The sequence below is a fragment of the Leucopleurus acutus genome, assembly GCF_964270905.1.
Source record: "Leucopleurus acutus genome assembly, chromosome: X".
Lineage (NCBI taxonomy): Eukaryota > Metazoa > Chordata > Mammalia > Artiodactyla > Delphinidae > Leucopleurus > Leucopleurus acutus.
The window spans coordinates 43,126,640-43,151,050 of NC_139148.1; the positions used below are offsets into that span (position 1 = coordinate 43,126,640).

The window sequence follows — 24,411 nt, forward strand, 5'->3', positions numbered from 1 at the left end:
ATGATTCCCAGGAGAGGAGAGGGAAGAGGGCAAAGAAAAATAATTAGGAGAAATAATGGCCCCAAATTTCCCCAAAATGATAACTCTATAAACCTATAAATCTAAGAAACTCAATAGACTGTGAGCACAGGAAACATAAAGAAAACTATATTAAGGCACATCAAAATCAAATATCTCAAAAAACAGTGATAAAGAAAAAAAATACTAAAACAGACCAGAGAAAAGACACATTAGATACAGAGGAGCAAATATCAAAATTATACATATTTTTCACCAGAAACCATGAAAGGCAGGAAACAGTGAAGCAACATCTTTAAAGGATTGAAAGAAAAAACTGTCAACATTGAATTCTATACTCAGTAAAAATATTTTTAAAAATGAAGGAAAAATGAAGACCTCTGCTGACACATAGAAGCTGAAAGAATTAACCACCAGCAGACCAGTACTATGAGAAAGGCTAAAGGAAGTCTTTCAGGCAGAAAGAAAATACCCAGTGGAAACCTGGATCTACATAAAGAAATGAAGAGATTGAAAAAGGAAACTATGTGGGTAAATACTGTTTCTTGTCCATATATTACAAATTTCTTGAATAGATCATAGGTAGCTTAAAGCAAAAAGGATACAATGTATTATGAGGCTTATATGTAGAAACAAAATGTATGAAAACAATTGCACAAAGGCAAGGAGAGGGAAAGTGGAAGAATGTTGATGTAAGGTTCTTATACTGTACATGAACTGTTATTACCTCAAGGTTGATTGTGATAGGTTAAAGTATACTGTAAATCCTAATACAATCAGTAAAGTAACACAACAAAAAGTTATATTTAATAAGCCAAAAAGGAGATAATGTGGGATCCAAAAAAAAATCTCATTAATCCAGAAAGAAGACAATAAAAGAATAAAAGGGGGGGGACTTCCCTGGTGGCACAGTGGTTAAAAATCTGCCTTCCAATGCAGGGGACACGGGTTCAAGCCCTGGTCCGGGATGATCCCACATGCCGTGGAGCAACTAAGCCCGTGCGCCACAACTACTGAGCCTGCGCTCTTGAGCCTGTAAGCCACAAATACTGAGCCCATGTGGCACAACTACTGAAGCCCACACCTAGAGCCCATGCTCTGCAACAAGAGAAGCCACTGCAGTGAGAAGCCCGTGCACTGCAACAAAGAGTAGACCCCACTTGCCGCAACTAGAGAAAGCCAGCACGCAGCAACAAAGACCCAACGGAGCCTAAATAAATAAATAAAAGAATAAAATGGGAACAAGAACAGATGGGATAAAGAGAAAATCAATAGCAAGATGGCAGAGTTAAATATGATTATATCAACAGTCACATTAAAGGCGTGTAGTTTGAATACCCCAATTAAAAGGCAGAGATTGCCAGATTGGATGAAAAAGCGTGACCCGAATATAGGCTGCCTACAAGATACTCATTTTAAATATAAAAAGATAGGACTTCCCTGGTGGTCCAGTGGTAAAGAATGCGCCTTACAATGCAGGGGACAGGGGGTTCGATCCTTCGTCAGGGAACTAAGATCCCACATGCTGCAGGGCAGCTGAGCCCACTTGCCGCAACTATTGAGCTCATGCACCTCCACTGGCGCCCATAGGCCGCAAACTATAGAGCCCATGCACCCTGGAGCCTGCACACCACAACTAGAGAAGAGAAAAACCTGCATGCCTCAACTACAGAGAAGCCCGTGTACCACAACAAAGAGCTTGCATGCCTCAATGAAGATCCCACATGCTGCAACTAAGACCCGATGCAGCCAAAAATAAATAAAATAAATAAATAAGTAGTAAACAAATCTTAAAAAAATAAAACTGCTGCACACTTAAACAATAAATATAAAAACACAACTATATTAAAAATAAAGGGATAGAATATGATATTCTGTGCTAATCAGAAGGAAGCTGGAGTGGGTATATTAGTGCAGGACAAAATAGATTTCAGGGCAAAGAATTTTACCACAGATAGAGTGTCATTCATAATGATAAAATGGTTAATTCATCAAATAACTGAACTTCAAAATGCATGAAATAAAACCTGAGATCTTCAAGGAGAAACAGATAAATTCACAGGTATGAGATTCCAACATCCCTCTCTCAATAAATGATAGAGGGCTTCCCTGGTGGTGCAGTAGTTAAGAATCCACCTGCCAATGCAGGGGACACGGGTTCGAGCTTTGGTCCGGGAAGACCCCACATGCTGCGGAGCAACTAAGCCCGTGCGCCACAACTACTGAGCCTGCACTTTAGAGGCCGCGAGCCACAACTACTGAGGCCATGCACCTCATCTACTGAAGCCCACATACTTAGAGCCTGTGCTCCGCAACAAGAGAAGCCACCACAATGAGAAGCCCGCACACCACAACAAAGAGTAGCCCCTACTTGCTGCAACTAGAGATAGTCCGCACAATGCAACAAAGACCCAACACAGCCAAAAATAATAAATAAATAAAAATAAATTAATTTAAAGAAATGATAGAACAAGGAGACAGAAAATCAATAAAGGTATAGATGACAAACAAAACTATCAACCAACATGACCTAATTAACATTTATAGAACACTTCACCCAAAACAGCAGAATATACATTATTAAGGATCATACAGAATATGACCAAGACACCAAATTCTGAGCTATAAAAAGTATCAATAATTTTAAATGGCTTCAAGTAATACAAAGTATGTTCTCTGACCATAAAATAATTAAATTACAAATCAATAACAGAAAGATATCTGGAAAATCCCAAGATATCTGGAAACTAATTAATGCACCTATAAATAACCCATGGGTCAGAGAATAGGAATCACAGGGGGGACTAGAAAGCATTTTGGGCTGAATGAAAATGAAAATATGACTTACCAAATGTAAGGGCAACAACAAAGCAGTGCTTAGAGGGAAATTATAGCACTAAACATTTACATTATAAAAGAATAAAGGTCTCAAATAAATGACCCAAGCTTTCATCTTAGGAAACTGGAAAAAGAGAAGCAAATCAAACACACATTAAACAGAAGGATAAAAATAGTAAATATTAGATCAGAAATCACTGTAATATAAAATGGGAAAAAAATCAATAAAACCAAAAGCAGTTTCCTTGAGAAAAATCAATATAATAAATAAACATCCACTCAGACTGAGCAGGGAAAAAAAGAGAAGATACAATTTACTTGTATCAGATATAACACAAGGGAACATCACTACAGATCCTAGACATATTAAAAGGATAATGAGGGAATATTACGGACAATAGTTTACTCTAGAAGAAATAGATAACATACACAGACCCATAACTAATAAAGAAATTAAAATTTTATTTACAAACCTTCCCACAAAGTAAACTCGTGGCAAGATGGCTTCACTGACAAATTCTACCAAACATTTAAGATGAAGGAACACTTTCTAACTAATGCTATGTAGCCAGCATTACTCTGATACCCAAAGGAGACAAATAAATTTGAAAGAAAAGAAAACTACAGACCAATATCTCTAATAAACATAGATGCAAAAATTCTTAAGATTTTAAAAAATAATCTAAAATATAATGAACAAGTGACTTATTCCAAGACTACAAAGAGGATTTAATATCTGAAAACCAACCAATGTCTTTCACAATATTAAAAGATGAAAAAATAACAAACCATATGATCACTTCAGCAGATTCAGAAAAAGTACTTTACAAAATCCAAGATCCTTTCATGATAAAAATTCTCAGCAAACTAGGAAAAGAAAGGAATCTCTTCAATCCATTAAAGAAAACCCACAAAAAAACTCTATATGTAACATCATATTTATGGTGAAAGATGGAATGCTTTGAGTCCAATCAGGAACAAGGGAAGAATATCTACTCTCTGCTTATATTTGTTATTCTACTGGAGGTCCTAGCCAATACAATAGAGCAAGACAAAGAAATAAAAGGTATACAGAGTAGAAAGGAAGAGTTAAAATTCTATAGTCAGTTGACATGATAGTCTACATAGAGAATGCTAAGGAATTCACAAAAGAAGCTACTAGGACTAATAAATGAGTTTAGCAACACTGTAGGGTACAAGATCAATAAACAAAAATCAATTGCATTTTTATATACAAGTTGCATACTATTGGAAGTTGAATTAAAAAAACTATGCCATAAAATACTTGGAGATAAAAATCTAACAAAATATGTGCAAGATCTATGCATTGAAAACTAGAAAACATTGCTGAAAGAGATTACAAAAGATGTAAATAAATCAAGAGGTATATCCTCATCGTGGATCTGAAGACTCAATATTGTTATAATGTCAGTTGTCCTCAAATTGATTTAAAGATTCAATGTATTCTCAATAAAAATCCTGAAAGAATTTTGTACAAACTGACAAGCAAATTCTAAAATTCATGTTAATTCCAAGAAGTTAGAATAGTCAAATACAATTTTTTAAGGGGCATGCAATTGATTCCAGGGTCAGATTGTATCTTCATTTAAAATTTTATATTTTATTCAATATGGATTTTTACATTAATTTTGATTTTTTAAAATACTGAAATAAAGCACTATTTATTACTGAGTTATCTTGGTGTCTGCTTAAATTTATTTCCAACTTTTTTGAGATACAATTGACATATAACATTGTGTAAGTTTAAGGTGTACAATGTGATGATGTGATACACATATTCAAATACAATTTTGAAAAAGGAGAATAATGTTGGAATGCTTACAACTGACTTCAAGACTTATTATAAAGGTACAGTAATCAAGACAGTGTGGTATCGGCATGAATATTGGTAAATAGATCAATGGAACAGAATAGAGAGTCCAAAAATAGGCCCACAGGATTGATTTTTGACAAAGATGCAAAGGCAATTCATTTGGAAAGGATAGCATTTTCAACAACTGGTGCTCAAATGATTAGATATCCACCTGCAAAAAAGTAAACTTTGATGCATGCCTCTCCCCATTTATAAAAATTAACTCAAAATGGTCATAAATCTGAAGCTATAAAACTTCTGGGAAAAAACATAGTAGAAAATCTTTTTTTTAAACCTTGAGTTAGGCACATATTTCTCATAAATAATGCTGAAAGCATGGCCTATAAAATAATAAATTGGTAAATTGAACTTTATCAAATCGAAATCTGTTCTTAGAAAGATGTTGTTAAGAGAATGAAAAGACAAACATCAGATTGGGATAAAATATATGCAAATCCATACTTAACAAAGGACTTGTATCCAAAGTGTATATAGAACTTTCAAAAGCTGAATAGACCTTTAACAATTAAATAAGTCAAAATGGTAGTAAAAAATCCACTTAAGGAAAGGCATGAGGCCAAAATGACTTTACCATAGCTTTTTTTTTTAAAGCCAACCTTCAACAATTATATAACGTCAAATTTCCTGGTGAATAGGACACTCATTTTTTGAGGCTAGAATAACCTTAATGTCCAAACCTGACCAAGACAGGGCATGAAAAAAATTTTAGAGGCCAATATTGATTATAAACATAAATGAGAACTCCTAACTGAAATACAAGCAGATTTATTCCCTCATGTATATTTTAAAAATATGAACAAGTAGGGTTTTCCCATTGTTCGAAAGTGATTTAATTAGAGAAACTGTTAATATAATTCACCACACTAATAGTTAAAAAAGAGAAAAACCATATGATCATCTTAGTTGTAGAAAAAGTAACTGTTAAAATTGAACACCCATTCATTATTTAAAAACAAACAACAAAACATAAGAGATATAGAGTTGAAAAAGGATACCTGCCCAAAATCTACATGAAACCCAGCGCCATTATTATCCAACATTAAATTGGAGGTTCTAACAATGCACTAAGATGATAAAAGGAAATAAAAACAGGAATAGAGACTGAAAAAGAAGATAAAATATATATAATTCACAGATGACATGGCTCTCTATGTAAAACAGCTACGAGGATCTATAAAACTATTAGAATAAGAGAATTCAACAAGGTTGCTAGATATAAGAATTTCTCATAAATGTCAATAGAGTTCCTGTATGGTAGCAATTAATAGTTAAAATGTAATTTTAAAGAAGGATTTCATTTGCAATATAAAAAAAACTTATAAGGTATCTAGGAATAAATCTAAAACCAGTATTTTACTTAAAATAACATATATACATATAATACCACTTAAAATTTATTTCTATCTGTTTAATTATTTATACCTTTGTCTCCATTCAATCAAAATTTTGAGTACCTACTATGTACCAGGCACTGTTGTTAGGGCCGTAGATATAGTGATAAATGAGACAAAATTCTAGCCTTCAAGAAACTTACATTCTAGTGGGAGGAAGTGATAATAAATGAAATGAGTAAAATATATAGCCTTGTAAAAAGTGCTTGAAGAAAAATAAATCAAGGGAATTGATGACAAAGGAGGTGGCATTTTAGGAGTGGTAGAAGGGAAGGATAAGACATGTGACTAGAGACCCAAATGAAGTGAGGAGCTTGCCAAGGGGATATCTGGTAGGGGTGAGGGTGAGGGTGAGGGTGAGGAAGGGCTTTCTAGGCAGAGAAAGCAGCAAGTGCAAAGGCCCTGAGGTTGAAGAGCATGGCAAATCCAAAACAGCAATACAAAGTTAGTGTGTCTAGAGGAGAGTTGTGCAGGGAATAGATCATAGGGCCTTTCTTGCATGCCATGATAAGGTGTATGGATTTTTGTTTGAGTAAGACGGGGAAGCTATTGGAGGGTTTTGAACACAGGAGTAGCATAATTTGATTTGTGTTATGAAAGGATCACCTTGACTTCTGTGTTGTGAACAGAATATAGGGTGGCAAGAGTAGAATCAAGGAGACCAGTCAGGAGAATATTATGGTAATCCAGGTGAGAGATCATGGTGTTTAGGAACGGTGAGGTAGTGGTGGAGAAGGTAAGAAGTGTATAATTCTGGGTACATTTTGAAGAGAAAACCAAAAGGATTTGCTAATACATTGGATGCGGGGTGTGAGAAAAAGAGACAAACCAAACAGAATTGGGGATACAATTAGAGTTAAAGCTATGGCCAATGTATTTTGGCCTGAGTAACTGGAAGGATAGTTTTCTATCAACTGAGATGAGGCATGGTGGGGGTGGAACATATTTTTAAGGAAAAAATCAGGGGTTCAGTGTTGAACATATTAAGTTTGAGACACCTATTAAACATCCAAGTTGAGATTTCAATAAGGCAGTTGTATGATCTGAGATTTAGGGGAGATATTAGGTCTAGAGTAATAAGTTTGAAAGTCATAAGCATATTTTTAAAATTTTATTTTATTGAAGTATAGTTGATTTACAATGTTGTGTTAGTTTCTGGTTACAGCAAAGTTATCCAGTTATATGTATATATAGTAGTTTGCATCTGCTAATCCCAAACTGCCAATCCATCCTCCCCAACCCCCATTCCTCTTGGCAACCACAAGTCTGTTCTCTATATCTGTGAGTCTGTTTCTGTTTTGTAGGTAAATTTACTTGTGCCATATTTTAGATTCCACATACAAGTGATATCATATGGTATTTGTTTTTGTCTTTCTGACTTACTTCACTTAGTATGATAACCTCTAGGTGTATCCATGTTGCTGCAAATGGCATTATTTCATTCTTTTTTATGACTGAGTAGTATTCCATTGTATATATATATATACCACATCTTTATCCATTCATCTGTTGATCGACATTTAAGTGGCTTCCATGTCTTGGCTATTGTAAATAGTGCTTCTATGAACATAGGGGTGCATGTATCATTTTGAATTATAGTTTTGTCCAGATATATGCCCAGGAGTGGGATTGCTGGATCATATGGCAACTTTATTTTTAGTTTCTGAGCAACCTCCATACTGTTTTCCATAGTGGCTGCACCAATCTACATTCCCACCAACAGCGTAGGAGGTTCCCTTTTCTCTACACCCTCTCCAGCATTTGGTATATGTAGGGAGTCACCAGCATATTAATGGTAATTAAAACCATGAGACTAGATGAACTCACCTAGGGAATGAACATAGAAAAGAGGAATAAGAGACCTTATTAGCCATTAATAAGCAGCGTATTAGCCATTCTGTTCTTGTGCAGTTAGGTTTTTAGATCTAAGTGGTGGACTCTATATTTTTTCCTATTCAGCATGGTATTTTCTACTTTTGTCAATGTTAGTGTCTTTCCCTGTAGCTTCTGTTGGAAATACCACTGAGTCCCTTGTCTCTCCCATCCTCACCTTTTCACAGCTAGGTCTATTAATTTCCTTAGCTGCAGTCAGTCCAGTCCCAGTTGCCCAAATAATTCATACTGGAAACACAAAGAGTTTCAGAAATATCAAGGTATTCTTCAGTGGGGCTTAGGATCCAGCTGCTGTCTGGCTGGGAATAGAACTCTCGTATCCAGGACTCTATCTCCATTGGTAGGAGTGAAGGGCAGGCCCTGAACACCCACCCTTTTCTCCCTCTAAACACTCACAGACTTGCCACCACAATTTGCCTTAGTATCACCAGAACTAAGCTCTTTATGCCTTTCAACTTTGTTTATGTCAGTCATCACAAAAACCCTGGGACTCCTTGCTCACTATCTGAATATTTCATGTTCTATCCCCATCTCTTAGCCCTGAAATCCTTCCACTTTGTCCTCTAGAATCATGGTTCTGGTTTGCGCAGGACAATTCCAGTTTACACACGGTGTACCACCATCCTGCCCAGTTTAACACTTGTCATTCTCATAAGTATCCCAGATTGGATGATAAATTATATAGTCATCTTAACTAGTACTCAAAGTCTTCAGCAAAATCCTCTATATTCTTTCCTGGTTTGCTGAATGCTTCCCTCACCTTCTTAATCTGATTGAAATCTAGATCTACCCAAGGACCTTACAGCCCTCTCGAGCGGTGGTTATTTTTATTGCCACAGCTTGAGGTCCCTCACTGCTATTTTCAAGTCATCCTCCCTTTCTCCTCCCTAAAAATCCCCATCTTTGAATTTCTGTCACAGAGTATGTTAAATATATTATATATGCTATATAATATTTTAGTTTCTGTCTCACTGTAACTCTCTGCAGTTAATCCTGTCTTAAGTCTTTGTGATTTCAGTATCACAATACCTGATCCTTCTAACACCCTAGCCTCTCAGTCCCTTGAAATCCTCTCTTCCAGTTTTCTCCTCCACCTAATTGCAGTCTCTTGCCTCCATTTTGTCATTACCAATGACCCCTATCCCTCTCCTATATCACTGGAGCTGAACATGGCTGGAGAAAAACACAAAATGACACTCTCGCTTTAAATTCAAGACCACGAACCTCAAGTGGGCACTTAATGTTGCCAGGAAATCACATAATATTATCCTAGTCCATTTACTCTCCCTGTTTCCTAGACAACTATTTCATACCTTCTCCCTTTAAACCTCTAACACCTCCGCACCTGTCCTCACTCTCAGCTCATGACCTTGCTTCCAATTTCACTGAGAAAACAGAGGCAATCAGAAAACAGAGCTCACAAATTTCTACCACTGCATCTACTTACCTACCTAAATCTATGTATATATTCTACCCTTTCTCCTATGACTATGGATGAACTTTCCCTGCTCTTAGCTGAGGCCAACCCCTCCACTCCTCTTTTGGCAATTTTCTCCTCTCTTGCCCCTCAAGCATAATTTTTTTCCTTCTATAGTGTCTTTCCCATTAGCTTCAACCATGCTGTTATTGCTCCCATTAAAAAATTTTAAACATCTTCTGTTGAGCCACCTTCCCTTGTTCTCTACCCACTTGATTTCTCTGTTCCCCTTTACAGCAAAATTCCTCATTAGAATTGTCTATACTCGATGTCTACAATTCCTCTTTTCCCATTCTTTAAAAAAACTTTTAATTTTGAAATAATTATAGATTCACCAGAAGTTGTGAAAATACTATGGAGGTCCTTTGTAAACTTCACCCAGATTTCCCCCACAGTTACATGTTACAAACTATAGTATAATATCCAGTCCAGGAAATTGACAGTGGTACAAGTGTGTGAATACTTCTATGCCATTTTTGTCACATGTGTAGATTTGTGTAGCCACCACTGCAATCAAGATACAGAACTGTTCCATCACCATGGAGATCTCCTTCATGCTATTCCTTTCTAGTCACTCCCCTCCCTTCACTATTCCTGATCCATGGCAACCACTAATTTATTCTCCATCTCTACAATTTTCTCGTTTTGAAAATCTGAAGTAAATGGAATCCTATAATATGTGACCTTTTGAGATTGCTTTTTTACACTCACCATCCTTGAGATCCATTTAAATTATTGCATGTATCAATCATTCCCCGCTTACCCATTTCCCCGTGTTTTATACAAAAAGGGGGTAGAAAGCAGTGCATGGGGACGGTGGCAGCGTCCCTGGGTCTAGAAGCGGGTGGTGATGCCATAGGTCTCAATCAGGTCATCCACGACAATGCCAGGCATGGTGCTGATCTTGGCCAGCTCACAGTGCTCCTCGGTTCTGAAGTGAAGACAGCAGTTGAGAAGCTGGGGTGAGGAAGGTCAACACCACATTCTGTAGGACATAGTCCACACGCTGCATCCACCCGTTGCAGGACTTGTGGCCAGCGCAGGTGTGGCAGCACAGTGGTCAGCCTGTTTTGCAGCTTCAGCAGCTGCTGAAGCCCGATGCCACTATCCAGTGTGACAAACCACGTGAAATGCTTGTTCTCCCACACTACTGACTTTTTGCTGGGCCCCTAGGTGACCCTCCACCTGGGGTCCTCCAGATCATGTTCACTTGGGTGCCCACGTGGACGTCTGCCCACTGCAGCAGGCATATGCCCCCAGAACTCTCCTTGGCTTTCAGCAGGTACAGGTAGACCATGAGCTTGTGGTCTTGGACAGACACGCTGAAGCCCAGCTGAGCATTGTCCACCATGAGGTCCACGTTGTACACTTTGAGGGGTCTTGTCATCCCAGAACCTGAGGCTTAGAGTCTTGCTGTCCTACTGGTTGCATAGCAGTGAGGTGCTCTTCGGGACAGCCATGGCCAAGATGAAATGCTTCACACTGATTACCTGGTGGAAGTACAGTTGGGTGCTAATGGAGACCATGCCCCTCAGCTTGCTGGCCCACAGGCTTCACAGGAAGCTCTTCTGGCTGATGGCTGATACCAGATGGCAGTTTCAGTGACACAGGGTGGTCATAGGCCTCTTCTGTTCCGTCTCATATAGCACCTTGAGCTTGTTCTTGGTTATATGCTAAGTATATATTTAGTTTATTAAGAAAATGCTAAACTGTTTTCCAGAGTGGCCGTACCATTTTACATCCCCACCAGAAATTTATGAAACATCCAGTTTCTCCACATCCTTGCCAGCATTTAGTATCATCACTGTTTTTTTTTTGTTTTTTGCTTAGCAGTTCTAGGAAGTGTCTAGTGATATCTCACCATAGTCCTAATTTGCATTTCCTTAAACGCTAGTGACATTGAGCATCTTTTTAGGTGTTTATTTCCTTCCATTTATCCTCTTCAGTGAAATGCTTCTTCATGTCTTTTGCTCATTTTCTAGTTGGATTATTTGTTTTATTTTACTGTTCAATTTCAAGTGTTCTTTATATATTCAATTCTTTTAGCCCTTGAAAAATGTTGTGCCATTTCATTCTGGCTTCCATGGTTTCTGATGAGAACCATGCCTTCATTCAAATAGTTCCCCTCCCCCTAAGTAAGGTGTCATTTCTCACTTGGTGCTTTCAAGATTTTTCTTTGCCTTCAGTTTTCAAAAGTTTGATTATGATGTATCTTGGTGTGGATTTCTTTGCATTTATTCTGTTTGTGATTTGCTCAGCCATTGGATCTGTAGGTTCTTTCCCCAAATTTTGGAAAATTTCAGTCTTTGTATTTTCCAGTTCTAAAATTTCCATTTGGCAGTCCCTATCAAAATACCCATGACATTTTGAGAAATCAATCTTGAGAAAAAAGAACAAATCTGGAGGTATAACCCTCCCAGACCTCAGATTATAGTACAAAGCTGCAGTAATCAAAACAGCATGGTACTGGCACAAAACAGACACATAGCTTGATGGAACAGAATAGAGATCCCAGAAATAAAACCACACACCTAATCCATGACAAAGGAGGCAAGAATATACAATGGAGAAAAGACAGTCTCTTCAACAAGTGGTCCTGGGAAAACTGGACAGCTACGTGTAAAACAGCAAGAACATGTGCTCACATTATATACAAAAATAAACTCAAAATGGTTTAAAGACCTAAATGTAAGAATGGAAACCATAAAATGCCTAGAAGAAAACATAGGCAGAACATTCTTTGACATAAATCATAGCAATATTTTTTTTTAGATCAGTCTCCTAGGGCAAAAGAAATAAGAGCAAAAATAAATAAATGGGACCTAATTAAACTTAAAAGCTTTTGCACAGCAAAGGAAACCATCAACAAAACAAAAAGACAACATACTGAATGGGAGAAAATATTTGCAAATGATGTGACCGACAAGGGGTTAATATCCAAAATAAACGAACAGCTTATACAACTCAATATAAAACAAACAATCCAATAAAAAAAATGGGCAGAAGACCTGAATAGAAATTTTCCCAAAAAAACATACAGATGGCTAACAGGCACATGAAAAATTGCTAATTGTTAGAGAAATGCAAAGCAAAACAACAATGAGATGTCACCTCACACCTGTCAGAATGGCTATCACCAAAAAGTCTACAAATAAGAAATGTTGGAGAAGATATGCAGAAAAGGGAACTCTTATATACTGTTGGTGGGAATGTAAATTGTTGTAGCCACTATGGAAAACAGTATGGAGGTTCCTCAAAAAATTAAAACTAGAACTACCATATGATCCAGCAATTCCATTGCTGGGTATATATCCAGGAAAAAATGAAAATACTAATTTGAAAGGATACATGCACCCCAATGTTCATAGCAGCCCTGTTTACAATAGCCAAGACATGGAAGCAACCCAAGTGCCCATCAACAGACGATTGGATTAAGAAGATGTGGTGTGCGTGCATGTACTGTAATATTACTCAGCCATAAGAAAGAATGAAATTCTGCCATGTGCAGCAATGTGAATGGACCTAGAGAATATTATGCTTACTGAAATAAGTCAGACAAACACTGTATAATATCACTTATATGTGGAATCTAAAAAAATACAAATGCATGTATATGCGAAACAGGAACTGACTCACAGATGTAGAAAACAAACTTGTGGCTAGTAAAGGGAAGAGGGACGAGGGGAGTGACAAATGAGGGGTATGGGATTAACAGACACAAACTACTATTTATAAAATAGATAAGCAACAAGGGTATACTGTATAGCACGAGGAGTTATAGCCATTAGCTTGTAATAGCCTATAATGAAGTATAATCTGCAAAAATACTGAATCACTATGCTGTATACATGAAACTAATATAATATTGTAAATCAACTATATTTCTATTTAAAAAACTGTACTAAGGATACAATTTCCATTTGGTTCTCCTTTATGTCATCTATTTCTTTGCTGAGACTTTTTCATTCACTTCAAACCTGTTCAGAACTGCTCTTTGAAGCACTTTTATGTTGAATGTTTTAAAATCCTTGTCATATAATTCCAACATCTGTGTGACATAGGTCTTGGTATCTGTTGGTTGATTTTTCTTATTTGAGATTTTCCTGTTTCTTGTTATGACAAGTTATTTTCATTTGTATCCTGGACAGTTTTGACATTATGTGATGGGACTCTGGATCTTACTTAAATCGTCTGTTGAGCTGACCTCCTCTGATACCATGTCAGAAAGGGGATGCGGCCTTGTTACTACCACTTAGAGGTGGAAGACCATATTTCCTACCTTGTTTTCACTGTGAGGCAGGAGAGGCACTTGTTACTATTGGGAAGGAGTAAAAAGAAAGACAAGAAGGGCACAGTTTACTGATCCCATTCTTAGCAGAGAGCAACGTTCTCTTCTCAGAGCCATGTTCTTTACTCCACCAGTAGATGGCGCACATTTCCACGTGATTAGATTACAGAGCGCGTCGTTCAATGGGGCCCTTCTAAACCGAGCCTGATTTTAATAATAACCATTCTTTCTGAACTATGTACCTGGCTATTTACATTCACCATTTAGTTCTTAGCGCAGCGTTGTGGAGAAGCTATCATTATCCCCACTTTAGAGATAAGGAGTCAGGCTCAGAGGTAAAATCTCTTGCTCAAGCCTGGATTCCAAACTACCTCTCTGATTCCAGAATCTCTGTTCTTTCCATCACACCATCACGCCAAGCGGTCTTTTGGAAAGCCTGAGGCAAGTTTTTCTAATTGGTGGAATTCTTGGGAGGCTCTCTTTGACTGGAGGGCTTTCTTAGTGCAGCTGCCGCAAAATGCAATAGGAGTCAGAGACTAATTTGGGCTGTTTCAGACCAGGCAAATCACTTAATCTGCATGCCTCATCTTCCTCTTCTGTCAAATGGGAATGATAAAATCTGCTCCACTTAATTCCGAAGGTGGTGTTATAGTAGAAGCGGGAGAGAGATGTGAAAACACTCTGCAAAATAGGAAACACTAGAAGAATGATGTATTCAACAGTTTATTGCTGGTCCATGACAAGAAATTGAGGTTAAATGTTTCAAAACCTTAACAGAAAATTGACAGAGTAATTTTATGTCTGTTGAATATAATCAGAAAAGAATTGGGCTTGTATTTCTCTTTTGTTTTGATTTCATTTTTCTAGTCATTCATTTTTATTGTGTTATATAAAAGTATTGGTACACAATGGATTTGGGGGAAAATGGTCCTTCAACATAAATGGTTTGAGAAGCTCTGCTGATGAATATAAAGGAAGTATAGGACATGGACCGTGTCCTCAAGGAGCTCTCACGGTAGTAGGTGAAAAGGCATCGTGGTTCTGAGAAAACACCACCACTACTCTGTGGGCTTGCACTGCTGCATGGAAAAGAAGGCAATACAGACCTGGATGGAATACAGAATAGAGACCTGCACATCCTCAAAACCACTCTCTAAATGAACTCTCTTATTTGCGCCCTTAGAGCTTAGCAGCTCTAATCTAAATAGAATTGGACTTCTCTCAAATAGAGGGCAACCTGATATGGGATTTATACAAAGTAAAATTTCTCATGAAAACCATCTGTCAAAAATTCTGCTGGGCCCAATTAGAGAACTATAAAGACTGAGTTTTTGCACAACATAGACTTTCTAGTATATGCTCACAGGCTAACAGGATCTTTCTTTAGCTGACACTAAGGCAGGAAGCTGACCAACTCGCTCTTCAATCTAAATATCATCCTTGACAGGCTATTCAAAAAGTTTTCTATATTACTTTTTAAGATACATAATTGAATAGGTAATACACTTCCATGGCACAAAATTGAGAAAGTACACAGCTCCACACCTTCCTTTTTTTCATAGAATTTTACATATAAGCACATAAAGAGCATATATAAAATAGAAACTGAATCACTGTGCTATACAGCTATACACCTGAAACTAACACAACATTGTGAACCAACTACACTTCAATAAAAAAGTTAAAAATTACATTAGTTATTTGATCAATCCTCTTCTGATGGAGATCTTGTTGTTTTTTATTTTTATTATTACAAACAATTGCACACAATAGTTTACACCTATGCAAACATAACTGAAGGAGAGATTGTTAGAAATGGAATTTTTGGATCAAAGTCTCATGTATTTGAAATTTTTATTGCTATTTCAAAGTTGCCCTCAATTGACTAATTGCACTCCCACCAGCAATTTGAGAGGACTCCTCCCACCTCCAGCTTTGTCAACACAGTATATTACCAACATTTTTATGCTTTATTGAGGGTAACTCACTGTGGTTTTCATTAGTGTTTCTCCAATCATGAGGTTAGCTACCATTATGTCCTAGAAACCATTTGTTAATTTTGATACTCAGCTCTCTAGGTACAAGGTGATTGTTTTTTCGCTTTTTATTTTTTAATTAATTAATTAATTTATTTATTTTTGGCTGCGTTGGGTCTTCGTTGCTGCACACAGGCTTTCTCTAGTTGCAGTGAGTGGGGGCTACTCTTCGTTGTGGTGTGCGGGCTTCTCATTGTGGTGGCTTCTCATGTTGCAGAGCACGGGCTCTAGGCGTGTGGGCTTCAGTAGTCGTGGTGCATGGGCTTAGTTGCTCCGTGGCATGTGGGATCTTCCTGGACCAGGGCTCAAACCTGTGTCCCCTGCATTGGCAGACGGATTCTTAACCACTGCACCACCAGGGAAGCCCAGTACAAGGTGACTGCAAATGATCTTAGATCACTCTATTTTCAGACTTAATCTACTGTCTTGATAGATTCCCTGAGCTACAGAACTTTGTTCATTTCTTTTTATTCTGCCCCATTTTTTAGAACTATTCCAGGCATCCCTTGGGTACCCCAGATATTTTATTTTATTTATGCATGGTATTTTCTTTTCTTTTTTAATTGAAGTATAGTTGATTTACAATGTTGTGTTACTTTCTGGAGTACAGCAAAGTGATTCAGTTATACATACATACATATATTTCATATTCTTTTCTATTATAGATTATTACAAGATATTGAATATAGTTCCCTGTGCTATGCAGTAGGACCTTGTTTATCTATTTTATATATAGTAGCATGTACCACTTATTTTATTTTAAAACTAGTATCCCTAGGGGCTAACACGTGCCTGGCACAATAGTAAAGACTCAAACAAAATGTGGAACAAATAAAGAACAATACCAGAAACATTCACTTACTACTTTACATGGCTATGTACTCATGTAACTATTTCACTCTGGATTTGCAATGACAATTTCAAAATTAAAGATAAAGCTGCTTTATTATTTACAATAGCCAAAACATGGAAGCAACCTAAATGTCCATCAACAGATGAATGGATAAAGAGGATGTGGTATGGAATACCACACACAATGGAATATTACTCAGCCATAAAAAAGAATAAAATAATGCCATTTGCAGCAACATGGATGGACCTAGAGATTATCATATTAAGTGAAGTAAGTCAGGCAGAGAAAGACAAATATTATATGATACCACTTATATGTGGACTCTAAAAAAAGATACACATGAACTTATTTACAAAACAGAAAAAAGACTCACAGACATAGATAACAAACTTATGGTTAACAAAGGGGAAATGGGGGGAGATAAATTAGGAGTTTGGGATTAACATATATACACTACTATATATAAAATAAACAACAAGGATCTACTGTATAGCACAGGGAACTATATCCAACATCTTGTAATAATCCCTAATGGAAAAGAATCTGAAACATTATATATATATATATATATCTGAATCACTTTGCTGTTCACCTGAAACTAACACAACATTGTAAATTAACTGTACCTCAATTTTAAAAAATGGTTAAAAAAAGATAAAGCTGCTTTAGATATGACAGTTTAGGTGCCACTGTGACCTATTGCTCTAAAGGTTTTTCTTTTGCAAAATTAACTCTAAAATGCTACATTTTATTATACAGAGAAATCCACTGTTTTATTGTATCTTTATAATTAACTTTTAAGATCACATTGTGTTTACTCTTTACTTTGCAAGACCTGAAATGGCTCTTGACCGAAAGTCTGCTGACCACTGTGGGGGGTTGGGTGGGAACATTTTTTCAAGTTTTTCCAAGGATGGGGGAGGAGAACAGAGGGTCTCATTTATGTTGATCTATCTACACTCTTTTGGCCAGATCCACTTGTGACCGTGTACACACACTTGTGGGGCACCTGGCTAAGGTTCTCATGGGGAAGAGAACAGAGTTAACAGAATCCATACCTCCTGATTAAATTATTAACTTTGCTTCATTAGCACCACACTCTAACCATTTCACTTGGGAAGGTATTGCTGTATAGGCATTTATTACTCACCACATAAATAACTCCTGCAAAACTTGTGGATCCAAAGGAGCCTTATTAATCATCATCACCATTAATAGTAATACTAGCTCACATTTATTGAGCACTTAACATTTTCCAACTATTTAAAATCTATTAATACATTTTAGCCTATTATTCATGTTACAGATAAGAAACCTGAAGGAGAGTGAAACTTGAACGACGTGACACAGCTAATAAGTGTCTGAGTCTGGTTGGTTCTGAGCCCAGGCAGTCTGGCTCCAGAGTCGATTCACGTAACTGGTTTTGTTTTGCAATTCGCAAAAGATAGAATGTTCTTTTATGAAGTGTACTCCTAAAACAGGAGCCCTCCGAGCGGTCAGCGGTCAGTGGCGACACCACGTGGTCATCTGGTTGTACTGCAGCCCTCATACTCTCCATAAATCACTCCTGCCCAAGCTCTCCCAAATAAACCCGTATTCCACGTAAAGCCAATATTTGCTCGCTCTACAGTGGTGGCTTCCAACCAGATTGCCATCCTGCAACCATCTTTTTCTTGTCTCATAGGGAAAGGCATCTTTTCCAAGCTTAGCTTGTATTTTGCATCTCATTTCTATTTCATGTATTTTACTCCACTATTTATCCCCTCCTTTTCTTGCCTCTTCAATTTCTGTTTCACTGGTGTCTCTTCCTGCTCAACCTACAGGTAAGCTCTGGTTTCTCCTATCCTGCATCGACAAAAGCCAAGCAACCAACCAACCTCTCCTTGAACAATTACTCCAAATTCACCTTCTTAAAGAAGACTGACAGATATTAACTAGACTTATTGTGGTAATGATAGCGAGTAAGCACACCTGAAACTAATATAATGTTATATGTCAATTATACCTCAACTACAAAAAAAGAAGTGTCTCAATAAAGGGATTACCTTGCTCAAAAACCTTCTTTTTCAATCACTTTCTGAATTAAGTACAAATCTCAGTCCAACATTCAGGATTCTCCAAAACTGGGCCTGAATTTACCTTCTGGTTACATCGCCTACAACTTCCATACACTACTTTACCCTAAGCTTCAACCATGGAGGACTACTCATAGGTCCTCATATGTGATTTCTTGCCTGCACACCTTTGTACAAGGTGTTACCTCTGCTTGCATTTACCATCATCAGAGGACTCAGCACAACCTGCCCTGATTCTTTCTAGTCGCTTGTGGCTATCCCCCACCCATGCACCCACCCACCTATATACTGCCAGTGCCTGAAAGCAGAGAATAAATGTTCTCAGGTGAGAAAGTAAAAATTAGCTTGGACTGAGAAAGCAAAAACCTGGCCTTTCATCAGGCTGGAATAACAGACACAAACAAAACCAGCTGTAAATTTAATGGGGAACAATATTTCTCCCAGAGACATGCTGCAGCTGTAAGAGGATAACAGTCGCCTTATCTGAGTGACCACCATGTTTTTTACTCACTGAGAAACTTTGTTTTCTACAATCATAGACTATCAGGAACTTTGCTGCTTGAAATCATATCAGTGAGAATAAAATATTCCACATCTGTCTGGAGTACATATGTTTCTTGGATCCAGAGAAGCAGCCTCAATTTCCAATCCAGGTGCAGAGCTTCAGATAAGGGGTATCTGGACACAACATTCCACATCTATCTTTACTTTGTGGTTCCCAAGGAAACAGGACTCTGGGTTCACTTCGAAGTCCAGACCTGATGTTGACCCCTTCACACAGCCCTGCTTTGAGCTTACTAAAACAATGCTTCGTTTAAAATTCACTTAAACTCCACCCTTCCCCCCAACACCATAATGACTTTTTTTTTGTTTGGTAAGATGTCCCATGGTTTCTCTGGTGTGCCGTCTCCCTTGTTGCAATAGGTCCAAAAGCCGGACTTTTTTGATTATAGATTTGTCCTTGGTGGCCTAGCGCTGACTGGTCTAGGATACAGGTTTTGTATCCCACACCACTTAGCTTGCCCAAAGCAGGCGTTCAAAATTGTTCACTACAGTGGACTCTGAATTAGCGTACTGGGGTTCTACTTAGATTACCTGGACTGATTATATAAATTCTAGTCTCAGTTCTGCCAGTAAATAATTAGCTGGATCATGTTAAGTAGGTCAACAAACCCCAAGGGCCTGTTTTCTCTTTTGTAAAATGAGGGGCTGTTTCTTCCAAACCTAGGCCAAAGGGCTTTGGAGTCAGGTAGACCTAGGTTGGAATCCCAGTTCTACCCCTTACCAGTCCTGTAATTTTTGCTTTCCTGAGCCTCTGTTTTGTAATTATTAAAATGGAGACAATACCAAAAACCGCAGTGTAGATTTTCCAGTGTTACTATGAGGATCGAGTTGGCTGTTACAAGCATCACTATATTTGATCACTATTCATACTACCACTATTATGTGAGCTCGGACAACCTTTCTGTGCCTCTGTTTTCTTATGAATAAAAGTGGAGAAATAATAGTACGTACCCCAGTGGGGTTATTGTGCACGTTAAATGAGATGAAAAAAGTAAAGGGCTTAGAACAGTGCCCGGCATATAATTAGAGGCTCAAAATACGTGAGCTAATGTAATTAGTATTAAGATTTCTACCACTAACTATTCTGTGGGCCAGAAGCTCAGGATAAACAGTTTTGTTTTAAGAACAAAACCAAAAAAACATACCGTAGGCTCTAAAGAGTGAAACATAAAGGAGCATTTCTTTTTCAAAAGCAATTGACACGCCCAGCACTGGGTTAGGACCCGCCCAGTCCTCATTAAATATGGCAGCGAGCAGGGCCGACCTATTGCGGCTGCGCGCGCGGAAACTCCTCTGAGCACCGCCTTCTCCGCGGCTCTCTCCGCCCTGCTGCCTCCTGGGCGGGCATCACCTCCTCCGCGCTTCGGCAGAGGTGTGGGGAGAGGGCTGGACGGGGCGCGCACGCGCAGGCAGCGGCCGTGCTTGGCAGATCCTTGCGAGGCGTCTGTCACATGAGCCGCGCGCCCGCTCCGTTCCCCCTCCTCCCGGCTGGGCTGTGAATGAAGCTCTGCAGGCTACGTGGGGCGCTAGCTCAACTTAGTGTCCCGGACGCCAGAGCCGACTGAGCGCTCGGCCCGCCAGCGGCGGGCACGGGCTCTGCCGCTCCGGACCTCGGCGACAGGTAAAGACGAATGGGCTGTTCCTACCCCAGCAGGTCCTTGGCGGGCCGCTGGCCCCCGGCCCACCTCCGGAGCACTCCCTTGGGCTCAGCGACACAGGGGAAGCGCTCCTCCGCTGGCTCTGTACCCGGGAGATGGGGGTTCCCCGTGCCTGGCCGCTGCTGCTTGGCACTCGGAGGAGTTAGACCGGCCAGTTCTAGCCAGTGCAGGGCGGCATCTTCCAGGGAGCCCAGCCCTATTCTCCGAGCCAGGGTCCCTGCGCTGTCCCAGCGAAGTTTCCTAGCGGAGCCGCGCCAAGCCCGCCCCGCTTTTGAATGGGGGAGGTTAGCTGCAGGCGTCCCCTTTCCAGGACTGGGGCAGGGTGGCTTTGGCTGGTAAAGCCCTGTCGAGGCCCCGTTCTTATCCATCCTGCTCTGGACTGGCAGGTTTGTGTGGGTCGTAGCGAAGCCGAGTCCACACTCTCGGAAAAGTAGTTGCTCCGTTTTCCTTTTCCCACTTAACGCGGGGAGCTGGTTCTCTCTAGACTTTACAGGCTTGCGCGTGAGCGCCTTCACCCACCCCAAGGGCAAAACTTTACCTTCACATTGATGCGCGTGTACTTTATTAATATTTCAGAGCAAATCAGTTTCCAGGAGTGCCAAGTGAAGTTGTACGTGTGCCCGTGTGATAACGTCAGTGTAAGCTACCCCGAATAAGTGAGAGAAATCCAGAAGTGTGGAGTACAAAAAGCCAGTAAGAATCTGCTTTATGAACGCTTCATACGTTTATTAGCAACTACCCGGGTTTGACTACGGAGATGTTAAATTCTCCTGGTCCCACGAGGCGCGGAGCAGTACTATTTAACTGCGCGCTAAATAAGAGGGAAAAGAAGGCAAACCAAAACAAACTGTCCTGGGTGCCAGATAAGTCATCAGAGCGCTTTTCCCTGGTGAATTCATCCTGGGACTTTGTGAGTTCCTAGTTTTCTTGGACTTCACAAGCCTTTCCTTATCCAAAGCGTTGTCTTTCCTCTATCGGCTTTTTGGGATTAGTGTACACATTCACACTTTAGTCCTTTAAAAAAAGGTATTTAAAAAAGGCCAAAATGATGGCTCTCAAGTTCGTATTAGTCTTCAGTATGTATACGTTAGCGTTTTCACTTAAGGGGTGGAGGTGTTGCTTGTATGAAAGCTATGGAAATAGCAATCTGCTTTGAAGTTCCCCAGGTCAAAAAGGTGAGGACTTTTTCTTAGAAAAAGCAGATTGGCTTGTATGCTACAAAAGGAAGACTTAATGAAGAACTTGTTTAAATGGACAAGAAAAGCATTTAATATATTCACCTTCTGAATCAAACGAAGTAGTCAGACCTTTCATTTTTTTCTCCCATTCCTAGCGCCTTTCATATCCTTCCAAGTAGTACTATCCTAAGACTGAATTTGACATTTTAAAAATAGGAATTATCTGAATTAATTTGGTTTTACTTAAATTAGTATTCTTTTTTTTGCATTTTTCTTTTCCTTTGGTTCTTTTCTTTCCTGATTTTAAAAGCAGTCTATGCTCTCTACAGGACATTGGCAAAATGTGGGAAAATATAATGAAGCGGAGAGGAAGCACCACGACCTCGAGGGCATCGCTCTTCAGTTTTTATTATGCCTTCTTTTCTTTTCCTATACGAGATCTGTTTTAAAACTTTTAGTCACAAAATTTCCTCTCCTTTCTACAAATTTTTTGTTGCAGAGTTGGGTGTTTTGGGGAGGTTGGGGAGGGCATCGGATATTATGCTGTTCTTCATTCCCCCAAAGTGTGGAACTTTGAGATAGGAGAGACACTTAATGGTTATCTCATCCAACCACCCATCCTTTGAGATTCTGAAACCCACTTACTGAAGATCCAGTGATTCATGCAGAATTGGACAGCACTCAAGGGCAATATTAACTGACTCCAGATCTCCCCATTTTTTTTTTCGGTGAGATCTTGTTGCTTAGGTGGAAACTTAACACTGTCCATGTCTGCTTATCTTTGAAAGAGAGGTCCAGAGAGGGACAGGAGATGATTTTCAAGGATTTGAATGTTTTTCATTTAGGTATTTGTTTTCCTGTTGATATTTTCAGGTTCTGGGCTTGAGCATCTTGCAGAAAACGAGACGACACAGCTGCTGTTCCATCTACATCCCAGTCGAGTCTCCCTACAAAACTGGGGGGTCCGGGAAACTCTGAGCCTGTGACCCCAGCGTGGGAGAGAATAGGATCAAGATGGCCATGTGGCAGGGTAAGAAGTTAGCACTTATGCCTTCAACTGGTTTTTCCTCCTCTATTCTCTATCCCAGCCCAACCCTCCAAGCCAGTGGCAGGCAGCCAGGCAGCGGTTTCTTTAATTTAACCCTTTGTCTTCGCCAGGACAAAGCATATTGGTTTAAAAGGAGTTGCTGCTAGCTGGAAGTTCAGATTATTTTAAAGTAGGGGTGGAGGGGGGTGTGTGTTTGGGGGGGGTAGGAGTAGCGGGAAAATGTAGTGCCAGGAGCATTTTCAAAGAACTCCCTTCATTTTAACATGTGCTCGTGGGGGTTATAGGTGAAGAGATGGAGGATATCTTTTCATATTTCTGTTTTTTATTTGGTTCCGGCAAATTTCTATCATAAGGTTTTCAAAGGTCGGGGAGACAGATGTCAGCACCTCCTTGACTTTCTCTTCGCAGTAAAGACTTGAAAGCATATTTAGCGTTATAATGATTATATTTGGTGATAGAAGGGAAATGCCTGTTTTAATATTATGGAACGACTTGAGAGCAAAGCTCAGTGATGTCTTGCCTGATAGACTATACCTCTTGTGAACCTGTGAATTCTTACCACATATAAAGTTACTTTTTATTTTGGTGGGGTTGGGGATGGTGCCCTTTGGGAGAGTATCAGAATCTCCAGGGGTGTGTGGGATTTTTATGTTTATCAGAAGGGAATGTGGGTTTAAGAAATGGTAGACAAACACTACCCAAATTGGTCTGTGACCCACAGAAGGTTAAGGGCCACTTATATGCAGTAGAATGAAAGGAGCTTGAATGTCCATAAATATTCAATAGGTAGGTTTGTTGGTGGTCTAATGTATCTTTTAAAACCGTCTCCAGTTGGTTACAGCCGTAAGAAGAATTTTTGATGTGTGAGGGTTGTCAATTTAAAGATACTTTTTGATGTGAGATTCGGCCTGTATCCCTGCTTTGACTCACACAATGGGCATTTATCAGGAGGAGTTTGAATATTCTTGTTTAAATCCTGAGACATTCTTTCATTCAACAAGTAGAATACAGAGATGAGTAAGATGCAGAACCCTAGAGGGTTCCTTGTCTTGTGGGGGAGACAAACATACAAACAAATAATTGTGTCAGGTTGAATAAGTGTTATAATAGGGAGAGATGCAAAATGTGATGGACGTCCAGAGAAAAGCATGATGAACTGTGAGTTTTGAGCTGGGCTAAAAAAAAATGAGTGGGAGTTTG

The 24,411-nt window shown here is 39.1% G+C and overlaps 1 protein-coding gene across 1 annotated transcript in view; it reads left to right on the forward strand.

Moving 5' to 3' along the window:
* Positions 1-23,099: 23,099 nt before the first annotated feature.
* The window catches only part of CLCN5 (chloride voltage-gated channel 5), a 151,175-nt gene continuing 149,863 nt past the window's right edge, over positions 23,100-24,411 (forward strand). The window contains exon 1 of the mRNA XM_082864973.1: positions 23,100-23,193. Coding sequence (XP_082721099.1) covers positions 23,178-23,193 — 16 coding nt within the window. The 5' untranslated portion in view covers positions 23,100-23,177. The remainder of the gene's footprint in view (positions 23,194-24,411) is intronic.